The sequence below is a fragment of the Topomyia yanbarensis genome, chromosome 2 (assembly GCF_030247195.1).
Source record: "Topomyia yanbarensis strain Yona2022 chromosome 2, ASM3024719v1, whole genome shotgun sequence".
NCBI classification, from domain to species: domain Eukaryota; kingdom Metazoa; phylum Arthropoda; class Insecta; order Diptera; family Culicidae; genus Topomyia; species Topomyia yanbarensis.
The window spans coordinates 222,426,354-222,446,566 of NC_080671.1; the positions used below are offsets into that span (position 1 = coordinate 222,426,354).

Genomic DNA, 20,213 nt, shown 5'->3' on the forward strand with positions numbered 1-20,213 from the left:
AGTCAACGTAGTTGCTTTACCGTCGTTCACGAGCTTCGCACATATGTGTAGTACACCGTCATTAGAAGAACAATTAACACGCTTCTGGGAGATTGAAGCTTGTCATTCGAAAAGCACATTATCGTTAGAGGAGGCTGCTTGTGAAGAACATTTTGCAACCAATACTATTCGAAATTCTTCAGGTCGTTTCGTCGTCGCCTTGCCAAAGAGAAGTTCAGTGATCGCAGAGCTAGGAAACTCAAAGGCCATTGCTACTCGTCGCTTTCTTTCCCTCGAACGTCGCCTTACTGCAAATCCTGTACTGAAAGAAACTTATTCTGAATTCATTCACGAGTACGCCCAGCTCGGGCATATGAAGCTGATTAATGATATTGCCGATTCTGATCGATCCTCTCCGTCCTATTATTTGCCTCACCATTGCGTCGTCCGACCAGATAGCATCACCACTAAACTCCGTGTGGTCTTCGATGCTTCGTGCTCCACAGACACAGGAGTGTCTTTAAACGACTTACTAATGGTCGGTCCACTCGTGCAGGATGACCTTCTTACCATTATCCTACGATTTCGGATGCCACAGTTTGCTATCATCTCTGACATCGAAAAGATGTATAGGCAAATTCTGGTCTGTGACAATGATCAGCCACTCCAACGAATATTATGGAGAGACTTACCATCACAACAGATTCTGAGCTACCAGCTAACAACGGTTACGTACGGTACATCATCAGCTCCTTACCTCGCAACAAAGAGTCTCCAGAGACTGGCTGAAGACAGTTCGGAAAAGTTTCCAGTAGCAGCAGAAGTCATCCGACGAGACTTTTACATGGACGATATGCTTAGTGGGGTCGACAGCGTGGAAGAAGGCCAAGAACTCTGTAGGCAGTTGATTCATGTGATGAACTCTGCTGGATTTCAGCTCCGGAAATGGGCTTCAAATGAGCCCAAGGTTCTAGAAGGAATTCCACTCCTCCTAAGGGACGAACGAACTATTTTCGACCTCGACTCGTCGGTTTCGCCGATAAAGACACTGGGTTTGCAGTGGGATACATCGACAGATGCATTTCTTTTCGAAGCTCCGAAGCACAGTGAACAGATACCAATAACCAAACGCGTGGTTCTGTCGGATATCGCTCGGCTTTTTGACCCTCTGGGGTTAGTTGGGCCAATCATCGTCTTAGCAAAACTGTTCATGCAAGAGCTTTGGCGAGAAGGAAAAAATTGGGATGATGCGCTTTGCGATTCTCATCAACGTTATTGGTCAGAATTTCGCGATGATCTTCACGCTCTTTCGTTAATGAAAATACCTCGATGGGTCGTGTCTACACCATCCGCTGTTTGTTTGGAGCTACATGGGTTTTGCGACGCTTCGGAGAAGGCGTACGGCGCTTGCATTTACGTCCGCGCAGTCTCTTCCAGCGGAAGCATCCACGTTAACTTGCTGACCGCCAAATCTAAGGTGGCACCGATTGGAAAAACGAAAAAAGATGGTACCGTCTGTTTGCCACGTCTGGAGCTCTCTGCAGCCCTCTTGCTAAGCCATCTCTTCGAAAAGGTTCAATCTAGCCTAAACCTTAAAGGTAGCAGTTTCTTCTGGACCGATTCAACTATAGTCCTTGCCTGGCTCTCCGCCAGTCCATCGCGCTGGAAAACTTTTGTGGCAAATCGGACCTCAGAAATCCAGCGAATCACAACCAAAGGCTTCTGGGCACATGTTCCAGGTACAGAAAACCCAGCAGATGTCATTTCGAGAGGAATCTCACCAACACAGCTACACGATTTCGTTCTGTGGTGGAGTGGGCCGCCATGGCTCTCGATGCCGTCTCGATTTTGGTCACCATTTACACGCCCCTCCGCAGAAACATTCACTCCCGAACAACTAGAAGAACGAGTGATTGCCCTTCCAATTCAGGTCCAGCCTCCTAATGAGTTGTTTCTGCGTTATTCATCCTTCAACAAACTCATACGTGTTGTATCGTGGATCCAAAGATTCAGTTTTAGCTCGAGGATTCAGAACCGTTACGGAAGGAAAACCGGGTTTCTTTCAGTAATTGAAATTAAACAGGCTACACACTGCCTGGTGAAACTCGCTCAGGATGAAAGATTCTCTCAGGATCTCGCGGAAGTAGCTCGAAATGGGCAAGTCAAACAGAATTCTCGATTGAAAACTCTTACTCCAATACTAACGAATGGCGTATTGCGTGTCGGTGGCCGGCTGCGCCATGCTCCCGTAAGCTACGACCAACGGCATCCGATGATCCTGCCGGACAAACATCCTTTCACTGAGCTACTAGTAGTTCACTACCACCGAAAGCTTTTACATGCTGGTCCGCAGTTGCTAAGTGCCACCATTCGTGAAAGATTCTGGCCGCTGCGAATAAGAAACCTTGCCCACCAAGCTGTTCACTCCTGCGTCAGCTGTTTTCGTTGCAAACCTAAGATCCTGCAACAGTTAATGGGTGAACTTCCACCGGAGCGCGTTACACCAGCATTCCCGTTTCTCCGCACGGGTTTGGATTACTGTGGACCTTTTTATTATCGTCAATCTCGCCGAGCTGCCCCTGTTAAATGTTTTGTTTCCATTTTCGTATGCCTTGTAACGAAGGCGGTCCACATTGAGTGCGTTGGAGACCTATCGACCAACTCATTCCTAGCTGCTCTGAAACGGTTTGTCGCTCGCCGAGGGAAACCAGAGTTGATTGAGTGCGACAATGCAACCAACTTTGAAGGAGCTCAACGCGAACTGAACGATTTAGCCCAACTATTCGTATCTCAGCAGCACCAAGAACTGATCACTACCAACTGTACGGAAAATGGGATTACGTTCAAATTCATACCTCCTAGATCCCCAAATTTCGGCGGGCTCTGGGAAGCAGCCGTCAAGTCGCTGAAGAAAAACTTGCGCAGCACGGTCGGCAATGTTGTACTGTATCAGGACGAATTTCTTACTATACTAACTCAAATTGAAAGTTGCCTAAATTCTCGTCCACTCACTCAGCTCAGTTCGGACCCTAACGATCTGGAAGTGCTTACTCCTGGGCATTTCTTGGTACATCGATCACTGGCCGCCATTCCAGAACCAAGTCTCGAAGATGTGCCTTCCAACCGCTTAGACCGATGGCAGCAAACACAGGAATACGTCCGGCGAATTTGGAAGCAGTGGCAGTCGGAATATTTGTCCGGGTTGCAGCCTCGTACTCAATGGACTCAACAACGAGACAACATTTCGGTGGGTACCATGGTACTGGTGAAGGAAGAAAACCTTCCACCACTTAAATGGAAATTCGGACGAATACTACAAGTCTTCACGGCTGATGATGGCAACATCCGGGTAGTAACCGTTAGGACGAAAGACGGTGAATTTCGTCGTGGAATCTCCAAAATCTGCGTATTGCCCATTCAGAGACTTACGGAATACCTCGATGATGAAGCCACTGATCCACACGAAGGAACCTAGAATCCTTCCAACGATCACAGTGTACTCACTGTGCAACAATGGGAGGTCGTTAGACCTCCCATTCATGTAAGTCTATGTAATTTAACGAATTTGCAAAAAGTTTATGAATTTTTCGTCCACCATAATGCTACACGATGATGATGCCTGCTCCAACCCACAACCACGAGCAAACGACAAGCTAGCTGCTTCTTCAAGAGGATCTGCAGCTGCACTCAAACGCGTCCACTGTATGTCGGTGGCTCTGCAGCAGAGGAGACAAGGACCTGATGGAAGGCAGTTCAGCTCAACACCCACCCACTGCAGAAAGTCTCACCGATTCATCTACCTCCGACCTGGCTTCCTCTATGGATGATATCACAATCACAAAAGCACAAGTACGCTCAGTCACTTGATGCCAACGATCATCGTCCGTTTTCGGACCCGTGGAGGCCGGTTGCCTCCAATCCAGTTAAGTGTTGTTCTTTTTCTAATTTACTGTTTAAAAAGCCGTCTATGTTTGTTCCAGCATGACGACCCAGACAAGGACAGCCAAGCAAGGAAGACCAGGACGATCGACTCAGTCAACACAAAACCATGGTCATTGTCGAGACGTGCAGGTTCTTTCGAAGGGACACTCGGTCATCGACGACGAAAACCATGGCGTAGATGGAACAGAAAGCAGCTCGAGGATATGTGAACAACCGTTCGAAGAAGTCTAGAAGACAGACATCATCAGTAGCAGCATATGGACAGACGAAACAGAAATGATTACGCCACAATTTTGAATTCTTATATTTTAGTTGTTTAAGAAGTATAGGTTTAGGAAGAAATCATCAAGTAGTAGATAGGAGTCATTGTGTTAAAAATCCGCCTTTTTAACGGTGGCCGGCATATGTTCATGCATTTCGTAGATTAGGGACGGCAATCTGCTCGAATCAGACACATACGGTTTACCCTTTCTTTTACCGTTTCCTTATCAGGCTATCTCAGCATCCGATCGAACAGACCGATCGGGTTTCTACCTATCTCTGATAAAACTTGCTAGAAGCGAAGCAAACGAGTCAGTCTCGAATAAAATACATATAGCATCACATCGAATATCGGTGTCGTATATTCAACGGAGCCAATAAATAGTTGTGTCGTTTCTTACTCCAAAATCAAGAGCACTGCTTCTTAATCCGAAGGACTTGATCGCGGCATCAAGGCGTAAAGTAAAGGCGCTAAATATCATCCAAATTTTGAAAAATTTGACTTCGCGATTCTCGGATGTAAAAGAGATCGTAAAAGTTAATAAAAATAAAATACGCATTGTCGTTGACAGTCTCAAACAAGCCAATGCAACTGCTCCTTGCGAGCTTTTTACGCGTGAATATAGAGCGTATATTCCTTCAAAGCAAATTGAAATTGATGGGGTCATCACAGAATCGAGTTTGACTGTTGATGCCTTAATTAAGCATGGGGTTGGTCGTTTCAAAGACACCATACTTAAAGACTTGAATGCAAGCAATTGCATGCAGTATCACACGAAGGAGATAAAAAAGATTATCGACTGTCTGACTCGTTTCGAGTGACTTTCGCTGGGTCTGCGCTGCCCAACTATGTCGTTATCGATAAGATTCGTCTCCCTGTTCTCCTTTTTATCACTCGTATAATGAATTGCCTTAATTGTAAACAGCTTGGCCACACAGCCACTTACTGTTACAATAAGGCACGGTGTGGCAAATGTGGGGGTTCTCATCAAGAGAATACATGCAATAAAAATTCAGAAAAATGTTTAATGTGCTGAGAAAATTCTCATGAGCTCCTTGCATGCCCCATTTATAAATTGCGCGAGGATAAAATTAAACGATCCTTGAAGGAGAGGTCTAAACGCTCCTGTGCAGAAATGTTGAAAAATGCTACCACTAAACGCATCTTCCTAGAAAACACTTACACATCTCTATTTTCGGAACGACTGACTCTGACGGAGCGCTTGCATTCAAGTCTTTAAGTATGGTGTCTTTGAAACGACCAACCCCATGCATAATTAAGTCATCAACAGTCAAACTCGATTCTGTGATGACTCCATCAATTTCAATTTGCTTTGAAGGAATATACGTTCTATATTCACGCGTAAAAAGCTCGCAAGGAGCAGTTGCATTGGCTTGTTTGAGACTGTCATCGACAATGCGTATTTTATTTTTATTAACTTTTACGATCTCTTTTACTTCCGAGAATCGCGAAGTCAAATTTTTCGAAATTTGGATGATATTTAGCGCCTTTACTTTACGCCTAATAAATACAAACCCGTGGACGACTCTGGGTAAATTTTAATTCTAATCGGGTTTACATTTTCAGCAAAAGGCTTAGGACGAGGGTTTGTTACTCATTCTCCCATATCGTCATCCATTTCACTTAGCAAGAAAAACTATCGCAAAAGGAATGAAAAATATACCTGTTATCTGCTATCTCTGATGTGATGGAGACGCCGGTAGACCACACCTCGTGTGTGTCGTTGTAAACTCGGTGCCTGTTGTTTCTTCAGTAGAGAAATAGGCCTACCTGCAACACTTCCAAACTCTTTTCGGTTAAGCTGCTCGTCGGTATCACCACCAAAAGCGCGCTCTCTCCGTTTCCACCACCGCGGTAGACAAATGTAGCTACCTGTGGCTTGCTGCGAAAACCCCACTGTCGATGCGGCACTCTTGGGTGCCACTTGTTGTCCTTCTTCCTCGTACCGCTTCTGCAGTATACAAATAGATCAAATGGGTCTATTTGCGACGCTTCCCCTTTCGTCGATTAGAATTGCCCGACGTCACCAATACAATTTTTTTTTATAAAATTATGTTGGACGAGGTTCGGAAAGGCGGGGTTTCCTACTGGCACGTAAACGGCGGACGGTAACTTCCGGAATAGAATCTGGGACTTCCGTATCTAGGTAACTGTTAGTTTATCATAAACTTAATTCACATAACGTCACCACTGGAGGATGGAGGAAAATCTTCTGGGGCACAGATTCATATACTTTCACGGAATTAAATTAAGCTTTATTGCACGTTAGGACATAGTTATATTTCACGATCGAAACTCTACGGTGGTTGGACAAGGACTGCCAGGAAATATATCATACGATTATGTGGACATCTTGCGTACTACATCTTGCATGCTATTAACTGATCGAATGGCCTTTTGGCGGTATAGGTTTGTCATCAGTTGAGAGTTGCGCCAAATGCGAGGTGCGTTTCCAAAACTGTTCTACGCCACAGGTATTTGGCACAACTACTATGTGAGCCCGAACATCACCCCCACCTTGAAATATTTACTTTCAATTATAATACATCATGATACACTACTACACTAACACCTACACCTAACTAAAACTAAATTAATGCAAACGTCGAGCGACTTAAGCCGTCCGCTCATCATCGTGATCCATTGGACTCATCACACTGATGATTGGACTCATCACACTGATGGAAGCAAGCAAATTTTAGTGATAGGCCGCTTTAGGACACCGCGAGCGGTTCGTAGTGTTACTACTCTTGTTAGCCGATCCGGTCCAAGATGGATGGAGAGAATTCTCGCGAGTGGCCATTTCACTGGATGCTGAAATTCATCGACGATTATCATGAGGCGTTCCGTTAACCGTTAACTTCGTGCATTTATGCATCTCTTGCAGATACTCGCCGCGCCAATGATGCCAAAATTGCTGAAATATACGCTGCATGGACTGGTAGTGGTTCAATCTGCTCATATGAACGTCCATTATATTGGCTTCTGGTATGGAGTGCATTGTCGATCCAATGAGAAAATGGGCTGGAGTGAGACAAGACAAATCGTTTGGATCTTCGGAAAGTGGTACCAATGGTCGAGAATTCATTGCGGCCTCGATCTCCGCTAGGACTGTGCTCAAGTCCTCGAATGACAAACGTGAATTTCTCAACTGGCGGTACAAATGATTGGATTTAAGTGCCAATTGATGCCTTCGTTAGCGCAGTGTGACTGGATTGCCTCCCCTTCCATGCTTCTGAGCCAGTGGTATATTTGTTCGAGCTCGTTTATGGCACACACAAAAAAATAATGAAATTTAAACGACATGTAAATCAATACGAATGTAAACATACAAAGATTGAATCAAAACTTTGATTGAAAATTACGTTAAAATCAATGCACTCAGTTGGAGCATCAAAGAGCATACAATTTAACACTTTCATTCGTGTAATATTACATGTCATTCATTTTACAGCAATATGCGTGTAAAAAATACAGTGAAGTGCATTGGTTTTCCGTTTAAAGAAACTGTAATTTTCAATCCACATGTAGCATTATAATAAAATTCGTTGAAGAAAGCACGACAAGTCGTGTGGATTTTTGGTGGAACTTAATTTTACATATATATTCATGCTCCAAATATGTGCATGAAAATAAACTTAAAATTACAAAATATTTTTTTCTGTGCACCCTCAAAGTTCTTGCCGTTGTCCGAGAAGATGGCAGTTGGACGACCTCTTCGGGCAATGAAACGTCACAGTGCGGCCATAAAGGCCGGCGTGGACAGGTAATTTACCAACTCAATGTGAACGGCCTTTGTACTAAAACAGACAAATATGCAAATGTATACCTTCGCTGCGTTTGCTCTCTTATGAATAGGTTTTAAATACATTGGACTGGCATTATCCACTCCAGTAGCAGTGAACGGGCAGCTTGGAGTAATTCGAGCCAGAGGTAGTTGCCCCATAAATTGACTCGCTGGAACGGGACTTACTCGGGCACATTGGTAGCATCCTCGGGTAATGCTTCTCATTAGGCGTCATCCATTTATTGGTCAATATTGCTCCCTCATTGCGGCAAGAGTAAGCCGACCGCCACCGAGCATAAGTTTCAGGTGATAGTGTTTAGCGAGGAGGCAGGTATAGGGATGGAAACTTGGCAAAAGGGCTGGGTGTTTATGAATGTAGGGCTGCTCGGACAATCTCAATTTCCCTCCCACTCTAATCGTTCCTTCCGCGTCCACAAAAGGCTTAAGAAGTCGAAGTGAAGAATGCTTGGAAACTGTCCTGTCCTTTGTCAAATCCTTGATCTATTGTTTGAACACGTCATGCTGAGCAAGTCGAACAAGAATCGATTGGGCGTTGCTCAACTCCTTGACTGTAAGCGAAATAGATAGGGGTTCATTGGATGGCTGCGTCCGGGTTTTCGTGAGACTTCTTTGAGCGAACCGGAGACAGTAGGCTGTAACACGAACAAGTCGATGGTGCGATGTTTTGTTTTGGCGCTAGCAACTACCATCTTTCGTCGGTCCTTTCCATCATTGAATTAGTCAGGAATGCTTGTTGATGGAAAATGTTCTTGGATGTGGGATAACCAGGCGGGACCATGCTTCCAAACCGGGCTGTTTAACAGTTCATATGTCTCCACACCCCGTGATCAGGGTTGTTAATACGATACATTTTTCACGATAATTTATCGGCGTTACTCGTTAACGATAATGTATTGTCATCGGAAACTCCGTTAACGATAATGTATCGTCGCCTTCATCGTCATCGTCGATAATTGTATCGTCGTTTTCATCGTCATCGTCGGTTCATCGGTTATCGCGATACATTTTGCGTTACTTTCCCATTTATTGGAGTTGAAGTTGATCCGGTTAATTTTCAATTGTTTAGAAATTAATACCTATTGAAGGACATGTTATTGGCAGTTGAAAATCAATACTTTTGGACATTTTCTATGCACAGGGGGGTCCAACGATGCGTCAAAATGAAATAATTTAAACTTTTCCGGAAAGTGTATTATATTGAAGGGAAAGTTGTTGGCAATTGAAAATCAATAATTTTGGACATTTCAATACGCAGAAGGGTCCGACGATGTGTCAAAATTGAATTTTTCAACTTTTCGAGTAAGTTTGTGCACAGAAGATTCCCAGGTGCACAGTGTTTCCAAGCGGCAAAAAAGTGATCAAAATTGTTTTGACCATGAAGGAAACAAATTTTGAGGTATTGTGTAATTAGTAATTTATAGCACGCAAAATTGTAGTGTAGTGAAAAAAAAACTTCTAAACCACTATCCATTCACAAATTACACTACACATTTTAGTGGTGTGGTGATTAGCAGATTGAAAATGTCCAAAACTATTGATTGTCAACTGCCAATAACTTTCCCTTCAATATAAAACTCTCCCGAAAAGTTGACAAAAAGTTCCATTTTGACTCATCGTCGGACCCCCCTCTGCATAGAAAATGTCCAAAACTATTGATTTTCAACTGCCAACAACATGTCCTCCAATAGTTATTTATTTCAAAACAATTGAAAGTTGACCGCATCAACTTCAACTCCAATAAACGGGAAAGTAACGCAAAATGTATCGCGATAACCACCGATGAATTATCGACGATGACGATGAATCCGACAATAAATTATCGTTAACGGAGTTTCCGATGACGTTGACGGGTGGTTAACGTTATCGACGATGACGATTAATTATCGATTAACAACCCTGCACGTGATACTAAGTCAGCTGGGTTTTGTTTACCAGCAATATGTTTCCATCGCGCTCCGTGGGTAGCGGTTTAAATAGCCGATACTCGATTGGCTATGTAGGTTTTCCAGGTGTTTGGCGGAGATTTCAGCATTGTAATGTAACCATGGAGTCGGACCAAAAAAACGATGAGGCGATATTGATCTGCAGTGCTTGGATTATACTGGAGTAGAGTTTTGCGGCAAGATCAGCTGCGCACAATTCCAGCCTAGGAAGGGTAACCCGCTTGAGCGGTGCTGCACGAGACTTTTACGCCAATAGTTGTACGGAAATATTACACTGAGAGTCGACGGATCTTGCTCCATAAGCTGTTTCAGAGGCATCTGCAAACGTGTGTAATTGAATCTCGGCGTTCGGCAGAAAAGCATAGCGGCTTACTCTGAAGCCAGTTAGTAAAGGTAGCTGCTCGGAATATCGTTTCCATTTCGTTGCTATGCTCTCGGGAACTTCATCATCCCATCCACAGGATTCCAACCACAGGTGTTGCATTAGAATTTTCCCGCAAATTATGACTGGAGCGATCAGACCCAAAGGATAAAAAAGTTGAGAAATTTCGGAAAGTATTTCTCGCTTTGTCAAGTTTCCCTTCTGGCTGATATTAGTGTCGAATTTCAATGTATCTCTTTGAGGTTTCTAAGAGATACCGAGAGCTTTGACAGTTTCATCCTTGTCGAACTTCAAAGGTGGGTGAGTTCCAATTTCATCCACCGAAAGGCCCTGTAGAACCTGAAGCTTGTTCGATGTCCATTTCCGCAAGGAAAATCCACCTTTGGATAACAGTTCATTTAACTCCGATCGTAGTAGTGTTGCTTCTTCCACTGATTTCGCTCCGGCGATGAAATCATCAATATAAAAGCCTTTCCGTCGAACTGGGCCTCCCAGGGGGTACGACATTCCTTCATATTCGGCAAGCTGTTGGAGGGTTCTAGTTGCAAGAAACGACAAGGAGGCGAGGCCGTAACTGTTAGAAGTTCATATGTTTGGATAGGTTCTTGCTGACAGAAGCGCCATAATATACGTTGGAAGGGTGTATCATCGGTATTTAGTTTTACTTGACGGTACATTTTTTCAATGTCCGCAACCAATTCTACAGGGTATGTACGAAATCTTAGAATGATGGAAAGCAAATCGTCTTGTACTACTGGTCCTACCAGCAGTGCATCATTAAGAGAATAGCCTGATGAAGTCTTGGCTGATCCGTCAAAAACGACACGAAGCTTGGTCGTCGTGCTTGCCTCTTTGACGATCGGGTGATGTGGGAGGAAACATTGGTTGGAAACAACTCTTTCGTGGGGTGGAACCAGGCGCATATGTCCAAGTGCTATGTACTTATGCAGGAATTTACTATATTCGTTTTGCAGATGGTTATCGTGGTACAACCTTCGTTCTAGTGATTCAAAACGTTGTTGTGCAGCCGCTTTAGACTCTCCAAGCATTTCTTCGAAGTTGGTGTGACGGGGAAGTCTCACCACGTATTTTCCCTCAGAGTCTCTGGTAAAATTTTAACAAATTTTGGTTTCAAATAACAATTTTCCCGTTTGATATAGTGACACACAAGATTCAGGTTTGATTCAATCAATGCTGTTGCTTGAAATTACGAACAAATTCATTTGTTGGCTTTTCAATAGTTTCAACAAATATTTCGTTTGAAATAACAAAATTATGATAAGTTTAACCCAACAAACAAGTTCGAAGAAACAAAAACAAATCTTTTGTATTAACCGAAGGAGAGAACAACTCAAATTTAGTCGAAAACAAACAAACAAACCGTTGGTTTTTAACAAAGGGATCAGTTAGATCCAATAAATTTTATTTTGATTCAACAATGTTTCTATTTAAAATGCAAACAGAAGTTTTTGTTAAACTAAACCAAATGAATGCTTACGAAAAACGCATATTTTAGTTTGAAACAGTCATTCGTCACGTTTTAGGTTCAACTAAACGTTTTGTTGATTCAAAAAGGCCTGATATGAAGACATTATTATCCGCTATCTCTATCTTGTATGCGTGAAGGAATTATCATAGAAGTATTACACACTTTTACGAGTAAGTACGTCTTGTTCTGGATGATGAGAATTTCTCGAATAACCCCGAAAGAAGGAAACACAAGGTTTTCATGATGTTTCAAGATTGGGACGGAACTCCAGTTCGCATCGGAAAGGCAGCCGGGGGGTTGCTACCTCTTGAGATGCTTTGACCCGGAGGTTTTCACTGAGCGGGGGGTGATGGATTTTGAGTGGAGCTAAGCAGAAATTGGATCAAAGCGATTGCTCGGCGGTTTATGCATTTTAGAGCACTTTAATCGTTTTTTATTACTACTTTAAAATAAAGCTGTAAATTTTTCGCTTTTAAGAACGGTTCTATCGGTACAATTTGGTGTAGTATTTCACTTTCCAGACTAAGTTCCAAGAATACAAAAGCACCAGCCACTCTCGCTCTACAAATAACAGGAAAAAGAGGCAGGGCAGCGGCATCACATGGGACGCACTATGTGGCGTCGGTTATTAATCACCAGAGGTTGCAACAAAGGGGTAAAACTCACCTCCCTATCCATCAGTTAAGGGTCGCTGCAGGAGTAACAACAACGCCGGAAGAACTCGTTTTCTGTTGACCTAGCCAGTTAGATTAGAACAAATCTACCATATGTTGGTGATAAGCACCACCAACAGTGAAGTGATTTAGTAAAATTACAGCAAAATAAATTTTTTCCACTATTTTGAGCAGCTTAGTGGGATTGAACATTTCAATTGTACCATATAGGGAAATATTCCATAGCTCTTTCACTGCCAACTGTCTGGTGGCGACTGAGTTAGGAAATGGGGCAAACAGTGATAATAAATATCTCAAGCCTTGAGCGCAGCCCACTGGACCTAAAAATAGACAACGAGAGAGATTTGGCCCGATCGGTGAGAGGGAGAGGTGACGATCTGCTTATAGGAGACTTTGGGGGTCGATGGGTCAATTAGGAGGTATTGGAGGCTGCAGCGGTGATCACAAAAACTGTTGGGAACATGTGATGGCATCATCACAGTTCCTCGATGACGGAGTGCTTAACGCACCCAACTAGAGACTGGGAGATCGCAGGTTCGATTCCTGCTTGAGGACATATCTTTTCTCAGCGTTTCCAATAAAGGTGAGTTTTCACCGTTTCTTCATTCTCACCGTTCCGGTCATTCTTTCTCTGTCTGTTTTCAAGTGGACACGTTCATAAAAAATCCTTTAGAAAGGAAAAACAAAGACACACGTCCAAACAAGGAATATACAGGGAAATATTATTTTCCTAAATTTGTAGTAAAGTTGATTGATTTTTCATTTTCATTGCTCTGTGAAATAAATCAGCAATATTTGGTGAATTCATCTTCGCCACCTTGAAACGAAGGGTTAGTAGGGCAAAATAAATCTGAACCAGAGTAATAGCGCAGAGAACAGACATATAAGCTAGAACAAACTATCCCGAAAAACCTGTGTAAATATTTAAATGAAAACCCGTTGAAAATCACCATCGCTTAACTTAGACTTTTTAAAAATTTTATAAAAAATCAATTAATTTAAAAAAAATGAAATTATACTTCTTCCCACCAATCCCGGAGAAATTGATGTAAAACCCGGAGATCGCTCCCGAAAACCGGAGTCTCCGGGTCAAACCCGGAGGGGTGGCAACCCTACAACCGAACAAGACGTGTGTTGCTTTTATTCCCTTTGTTAAGTGAAATCAGTAGCCGAAAAAAGTGAAAACAGTGGAAATGAAAGGTGTACTGAAGTAAATCTTTTATTTTTGATTGTGAGCCATTGGAATTTTATTTGGCTTTGTTAAAAATACCTCAAATTGTGAATTAAAATAGAAAGAGTAGTGAAAAAGAATTTAAAGTTTGTTGAAATAATTCCATGGTGAAGTTTGCACATGTAGCTGCTATCCACCAAGCCAAGCCATGTGACAATGTGTCACAGGATGAAGATGTTCTAATTACCATTTGTGTATTCTGAATTTTACCACATGGCAAAGAAATTAGCTACAGAATTGCTCTCCTTCCCATGAATATCGCCTCAATCAAGCTCGAACGCACAAAAAAACAGAAGATAGAACTAATGAGTTTCATTCTCTTGCTCGCATATACACTAAGGTTTTTTACACGGGGGATACGTGCCGTGTAAAAAAAACCGTGTAAAAAAAACCGCGTTAATTGCGAAATCCGTGTAAAAAAAAACCGTGCTAATTCCGAAAACCGTGTAAAAAAACCGCGTTAATTCCGGAATCCGTGTGAAAAAACCGCGTTAATTGCGAAATCCGTGTAAAAAAACCGTGTTAATTCCGAAAACCGTGTAAAAAACCGATTCAATCCACCTAGCAGTGAGATGCGACATTTCTTACACATTTCACTATTGGATTAGTTTGCAGAACTCACGAGAAGCAGGCACCCAACTAGAGGTGGGATGAAAACAGTTTCTAGTCTTGCACGAATAAAATCTCGAATAAACTGAATAAATTATAGAAATCAACAAAACGACCGAAATAAAAAAATCCGCACACGGCCCCCGCTGCCGAAAATGCATAGCGTCTACCGCTTATTGTAGTGCCCAGACGCTGCATCCATGATCTTACCCGTTCGACATAAGAACAAAAACTGATTCAAACGGGTACGCGTCACCTCTATTTATAAACTAACCGTATATGGTTTAGTCACTTAGGTGCGAGTGTGTGCAAATGCCAACGTTACCGAAAATCGATAGCGCTTATTGCATCGCCCGGAGACGACGTTGCTCGTATGGGATAAGAGCAACAACTGATTTAAACGGACATGCGTTGCTTCTATTTATGACTTTTCGTGTTTCATTGAGCAACTAAGCTGCCCTCTCTTGACGGCTGTGTCTGAGAAATCTGCCTCACGAATGGTAATTTTCCCGTTTTTCGTGAACTTTTTAATTTTACCAATTTCCAAAAGTCTACTTTTATTGGGGAGATATTAAATTATTACCAATATTTAAGTTAGGTGTTTCTGAATCGGTTGGTGTATGAATGATTAAAATCCATCTAGTAATATCGGAGTTATAAGCGTGCAAACCTTACATAGTTTCGTTACATGGGAGATAGTTTAGATTTTAGAATGACACCTAGCCCCAGATAGTGGAGTAAGACATTTTTAATGTCAAAAGTAAAGCAAAAAATGAAACAATAGATTTTTAAATTCATAAAATGAGTAGAAAAATTGATGGAAATCAACATTATAATATACACAAATCAAATTAGATTAGGTTATTACATAAAAATTAAGATTATATTTAGAAATAATTATAAGATTAATAGAACAAATTGACTCACACTAACAAATTTAATGAAATAAAACGAATGACTGAAATGCATAAAATTAAAGTTATGAATAAAATGAATCAAATGAATCAAATGAATCAAATGAATCAAATGAATCAAATGAATCAAATGAATCAAATGAATCAAATGAATCAAATGAATTAAATGAATCAAATGAATCAAATGAATCAAATGAATCAAATTAATCAAATGAATCAAATTAATCAAATGAATCAAATGAATCAAATGAATCAAATTAATCAAATGAATCAAATGAATCAAATGAATCAAATGAATCAAATGAATTAAATGAATCGAATGAATCAAATGAATCAAATGAATCAAATGAATCAAATCAATCAAATGAATCAAATTAATCAAATGAATCAAATGAATCATATGAATCACATGAATCAAATTAATTAAATGAATCATATTAATTAAATGAATCAAATTGATTTAATTCATCCTGTGAATACAATGAATCAAATTAATGAAATGGATCAAATAAATAAAAAGAATGGACGAACAAAATGAATAAAGTAAAAAATAAATGAAATGCATAAATAAAACAAACGAATCAAATAAACAAAATGAGCTGAAGTGATAAAATGAATAAAAAGAAGAAAATGAGCAGAACTAAATGCATTGATTAAAACGAAAAATTGAACAATGGTAAAAGGTTATAAATTAATATAAAGAAATAAATTGAATCAAATAAATTATTTGGATGAAATGATTAAAACTGAAAAAGTAGTCAGATTATTAAAATGAAGAAACTGAACAAAATAAATAAACTGTAAAAAATGAATAAAATGCATGCAATGAAAACAATGAATGATATGAGTAAAATGCACAAAAAGAATAAACTGATCAGAGTGAATCCAAAGAATTAAACGAATAAAATAAGTAAAATGAACGCAAATGAACAAAACGAATTAAAAGATGCGGAATGAAATTATTAATTAATATGAAATGGTCATATATTTGAATTTTTACCATTTTTTTGTTAACCATTTTTGTTAACGACCTATTGAGTCAATTTGTCAACAGTTGTTACGGCATTTAATTAGCAAGGGACTGGAAGGTGAAGCATATTTTTCAATATTTAGAGCCATAGTACTCAAGGGAGAGCAAGGAGTTGAAGGGAGAAAGTTTTAGAAAAGCGTGGAAGGATCATATATGCAAGCTTAGAGCTCACCGGCGACTTAACCTTTTGTTTGCTACCGTAGGAGTCAGGGTCTTTTGGCATTAGAAATGCGAATCAGACCCTGACTCCTACGGTAGTAGACAAAAGGTTAAGTCACCGGTGAGCTCTAAGCTTGCATATATGATCCTTCCACGCTTTTCTAAAACTTTCTCCCTTCAACTCCTTGCTCTCACTTGAGTACTATGGCTCTAAATATTGAAAAATATGCTTCACCTTCCAGTCCCTTGCTAATTAAATGCCGCAACAACTGTTGACATATATTTGAACCCAAAAACATGTTTGAATAAAGAAAATGAATAAACCGAATTGTACGAATTTGCGAACCATTGCATCAGAAAGTTTTGAAATGTTTTTGAAAATCCCATCTTCTGAGACAAGGCTAATAAATATGCAATGGACTTTCTAGGGCTTCCATCTTTTTTTGGTTTTATTCTTTTTGTTTTCATGCTTCTTTACTTGACGAATTCGAAGTTTACTTTTTGGCCACATATTCCCGAAAAAAAAGATTTATGTGCAGAATAGAATTTACTGGTACAGTATTTTAACGCGCAATTGAATATAGTAAAGTGAGACAAGGTCACATGTGCTTTCAAGCCCCTTGAACAGAGAACGACAGGGAAAATGCGATTCGTGAATGAGACAGGTAGATATTTCAAAGTTTTTATTTGCATTGAAGTAAATAGTGTGAAATGTCTAGGCTATGTCGATAGCATAAAAGCCATGCATTCAGTTGATTGCAATGCAGTCTCTTTCCATTCATCCTTATAGCTTTCATATTGTTTCGTTCGGAATTCTCGTGCAGGAAATATGGATAAATAAGTCCTATACAGACCAATACTGTGAAAAAGAAATGGTTCAAACTACTCAGTATATCCAAATATGGACGACGATAAGTTAGAAGACACATTGTAGTTGCATCCCCCATCGAGAGTGGGTACTTTGGGAGACTTCTTTTCCTGGATATACTTTGTGGATATTTTTGGTCTTTGATCCGTTATTTTTCATGAAAGTTCGTACCAATACAACGAATGTGCATCTGATACAACTCATGGTTCATTCGCCTGCGCAACGTTCCGTCTTCCATCTGCACGCCACCAACGATGGTACGCAACACCTTTCATTCGAAAATTCCAAGGGCGCGTTGGTCCTCCACGAGCATAGTCCAGGTCTCGTGGCCGTAGAGGACTACCGATCTAATCAGCGTCTTGAAGATAATCAACTTCGTGCGGCGGCGAATTTTGTTCGACCGGAGTGTCCTCTGGAGTCCAAAGTAGGAACAATTTCCCGCTAAGATCCGTCTCTGAATTTCTCTGTTGTTATCATTGTCGTCGGTTACCAGTGAGCCCAAACACACGAATTCGTCGACCATCTCGATTTCGTCACCGTCAATCCGAACTCGGGTGGGAGGTTCACATTGTCGTCTCTAGAACCTCTTCCTCTCATGTATTTTGTCTTCGAAACGTTGATGGCAATTCCAATCCTGCTGGCTTCAGCTTTCAGTCTTTGAGCATATATTTCATTCAAAATTCAATAAAGATACGAATAGTTTAAATATCGCAAGTGGAATGTCTCTTTTTCATTCAAACTTTCATATTACCCAGTTAAGCCAAATATTTTTCTGATATAGCCATGAATTTCCTTAATTATAGTGTAGATACAGGCTTTGAATACAATTGAATTAAAGCTGAGTTGATGTAGCTGCAGACAAAAAATAGTTTTGTTTTCTCAAACCTTCGCAATTACAATTAATAAATATTTCAGATTGGCAGAAGATCTTATCACACAACTTAGAAATGGATACAGAAATAGCTAGATAGATGCGAGAGACAGAGAGAGAGAAGGAGAGAGAGAGATGGGGGGGGGGCGTGTGAGGAATGGCAAATGATGGTTAATGGAGTGACATTATTTTTATAGGTATATTATTATGATATATTGATTCTTACATCTTATCATAAATAATGTAAGTAGTAATTTTTGCGCCATAACCAGTATAACCTAAATCTTGCAAAAGAGCTAAATTTTCGCTACATTTTTGGGCTTCAAACATACAGTTGCTTTCGGTGACGCCACGAGTATAATTATATGAGAAATCTTTTATCTCACTACTAGGTGAATTACTTGATATACCATCCTACATTTACCTCATGATTGAACGCAATGCCTAATCCAAGGGATAAATACTAGAACTCACTGTTTCTTTATCAACACATTATTTTGTCTTTGAAGTGAACTTATATATTGATTTTTGAGAAATAGTTAATTTACTATAAAGGTAATTCACAAAATGTTCTCAACATCGTATTCCTTGAATCACGTAGATGTGTTTTCACACCCCGATATTCAAAATCGGCATAGTTTTTCCCCTAAAACACCAGTAAAGCAATACTCTGTATGAAACAATCTCATTTTTAATTAGTGGAAATTGGTAAGCGAGGACTAAAAATACAAAATGTCTAATATCTCCGCCGCTCGTGCACGGATTTAGACAATCTATAGCTTGTTAGAAAGGTATTTTTACAAGCTTTTTATTCATGGGACAATATTGTATTGTTCGAAAGTTATTTGCAAAAAACATGCTGTGTTTTGACAAAATCGCCAATATCTCAGAAAGTAAACAACATATCGAAAATCAAAAATAATAATGTCAAATGGCAACGTTAGGCCTTTCATTTGAAACTAATTTCATTAAGATCGGTTCAGCCATTGCTGAGATAATTACATGACATTTTGTACATACATACATACACACACACACACACATACAGACATTGTCTCAATTTGTCGAGCTGAGTCGACTGGTATATGAGGCTCGGCCCTCCGCACCTCGGAAAAAGTTTTCAAAGTTTGAGCGAATCCTATACATTTTTTTTTATTCATTTCGTTTATTTGATAGGCACAAATGCGTTAGCTTGGCGGTGCCAAATTCTTTTGTTTTTACATTTTGTATATTTTAAAACTAGGAGGTTACAATGTTGAAATATTTTTTTTTAAAAAGAAAAATTTTACAGCTATCTTAAGACTAGAAATAAGATTCTATATACAAGAGAGGGGGCGAAAGATTTTTTTTATGAAAAAATTTTAAAACAAGGAATTCAATAGTAATAATTTTTAGGCAATATTTACAGTTATCTTAAAACTAACAATATAGTTTGGTACACAAAAGGGGGAACAAATATTTATGAGAAAATTCGCAGGTGTTTTAAGACTAGGGATACAATTCTATTTACAAGATGGGGGACAATAGTTTTAACAAAGAGGTAAAATTACAACTATCTTAAAACTAGGAATACAGAATACAAATTTGAACTTTTTTAGCGGAGACTTATGCTTGGTCAAGATATTCAGAGGGGGGCTGTAGAAGCAGTTGTATCAAGGACAGGGGAGAGAAAGCGTAGATGGTGACCGGGAGAGAAGAGCAAAACTTGCAACTTTCGCTCAAACGGGAGATCAGCGAAAGATTACCGCCTCAGTCTAGTAGGTCGGATTGGCGGATGGTATTCTTCGGACCCGCGGGGAATCCTTCAAAAGTCATCGGACCTTGAGTCGCTCTCGCTTCAGTTTCCGTAGTGGTAAGTGCGACGGCGGTTACATAGTTGCAGTCTGGAGCTGATCGGTCCCACAAGGCAAGAGAAAGCTTCTAAAACGAGAAATAAAAAGAGAGGGGCTAAATTGGGATATTTGTCGTTTTTATGAAAGTATAAATAAGGGACATATAGGGGAAATCACGATTTGCCAGTATATCTCGGAC

General features: G+C 40.3%; 2 protein-coding genes across 2 annotated transcripts in view; both read left to right on the forward strand.

Moving 5' to 3' along the window:
- Positions 1 to 20,213, forward strand: part of LOC131678308 (neuroligin-1-like) — a 1,556,576-nt gene that overhangs the window by 259,685 nt on the left and 1,276,678 nt on the right. The window lies entirely within an intron of this gene.
- The window catches only part of LOC131678309 (uncharacterized), a 200,303-nt gene continuing 184,773 nt past the window's right edge, over positions 4,684 to 20,213 (forward strand). The window contains exon 1 of the mRNA XM_058958379.1: positions 4,684 to 8,939. Within this exon, the coding sequence (XP_058814362.1) occupies positions 8,933 to 8,939 (7 nt within the window). The 5' untranslated portion in view covers positions 4,684 to 8,932. The remainder of the gene's footprint in view (positions 8,940 to 20,213) is intronic.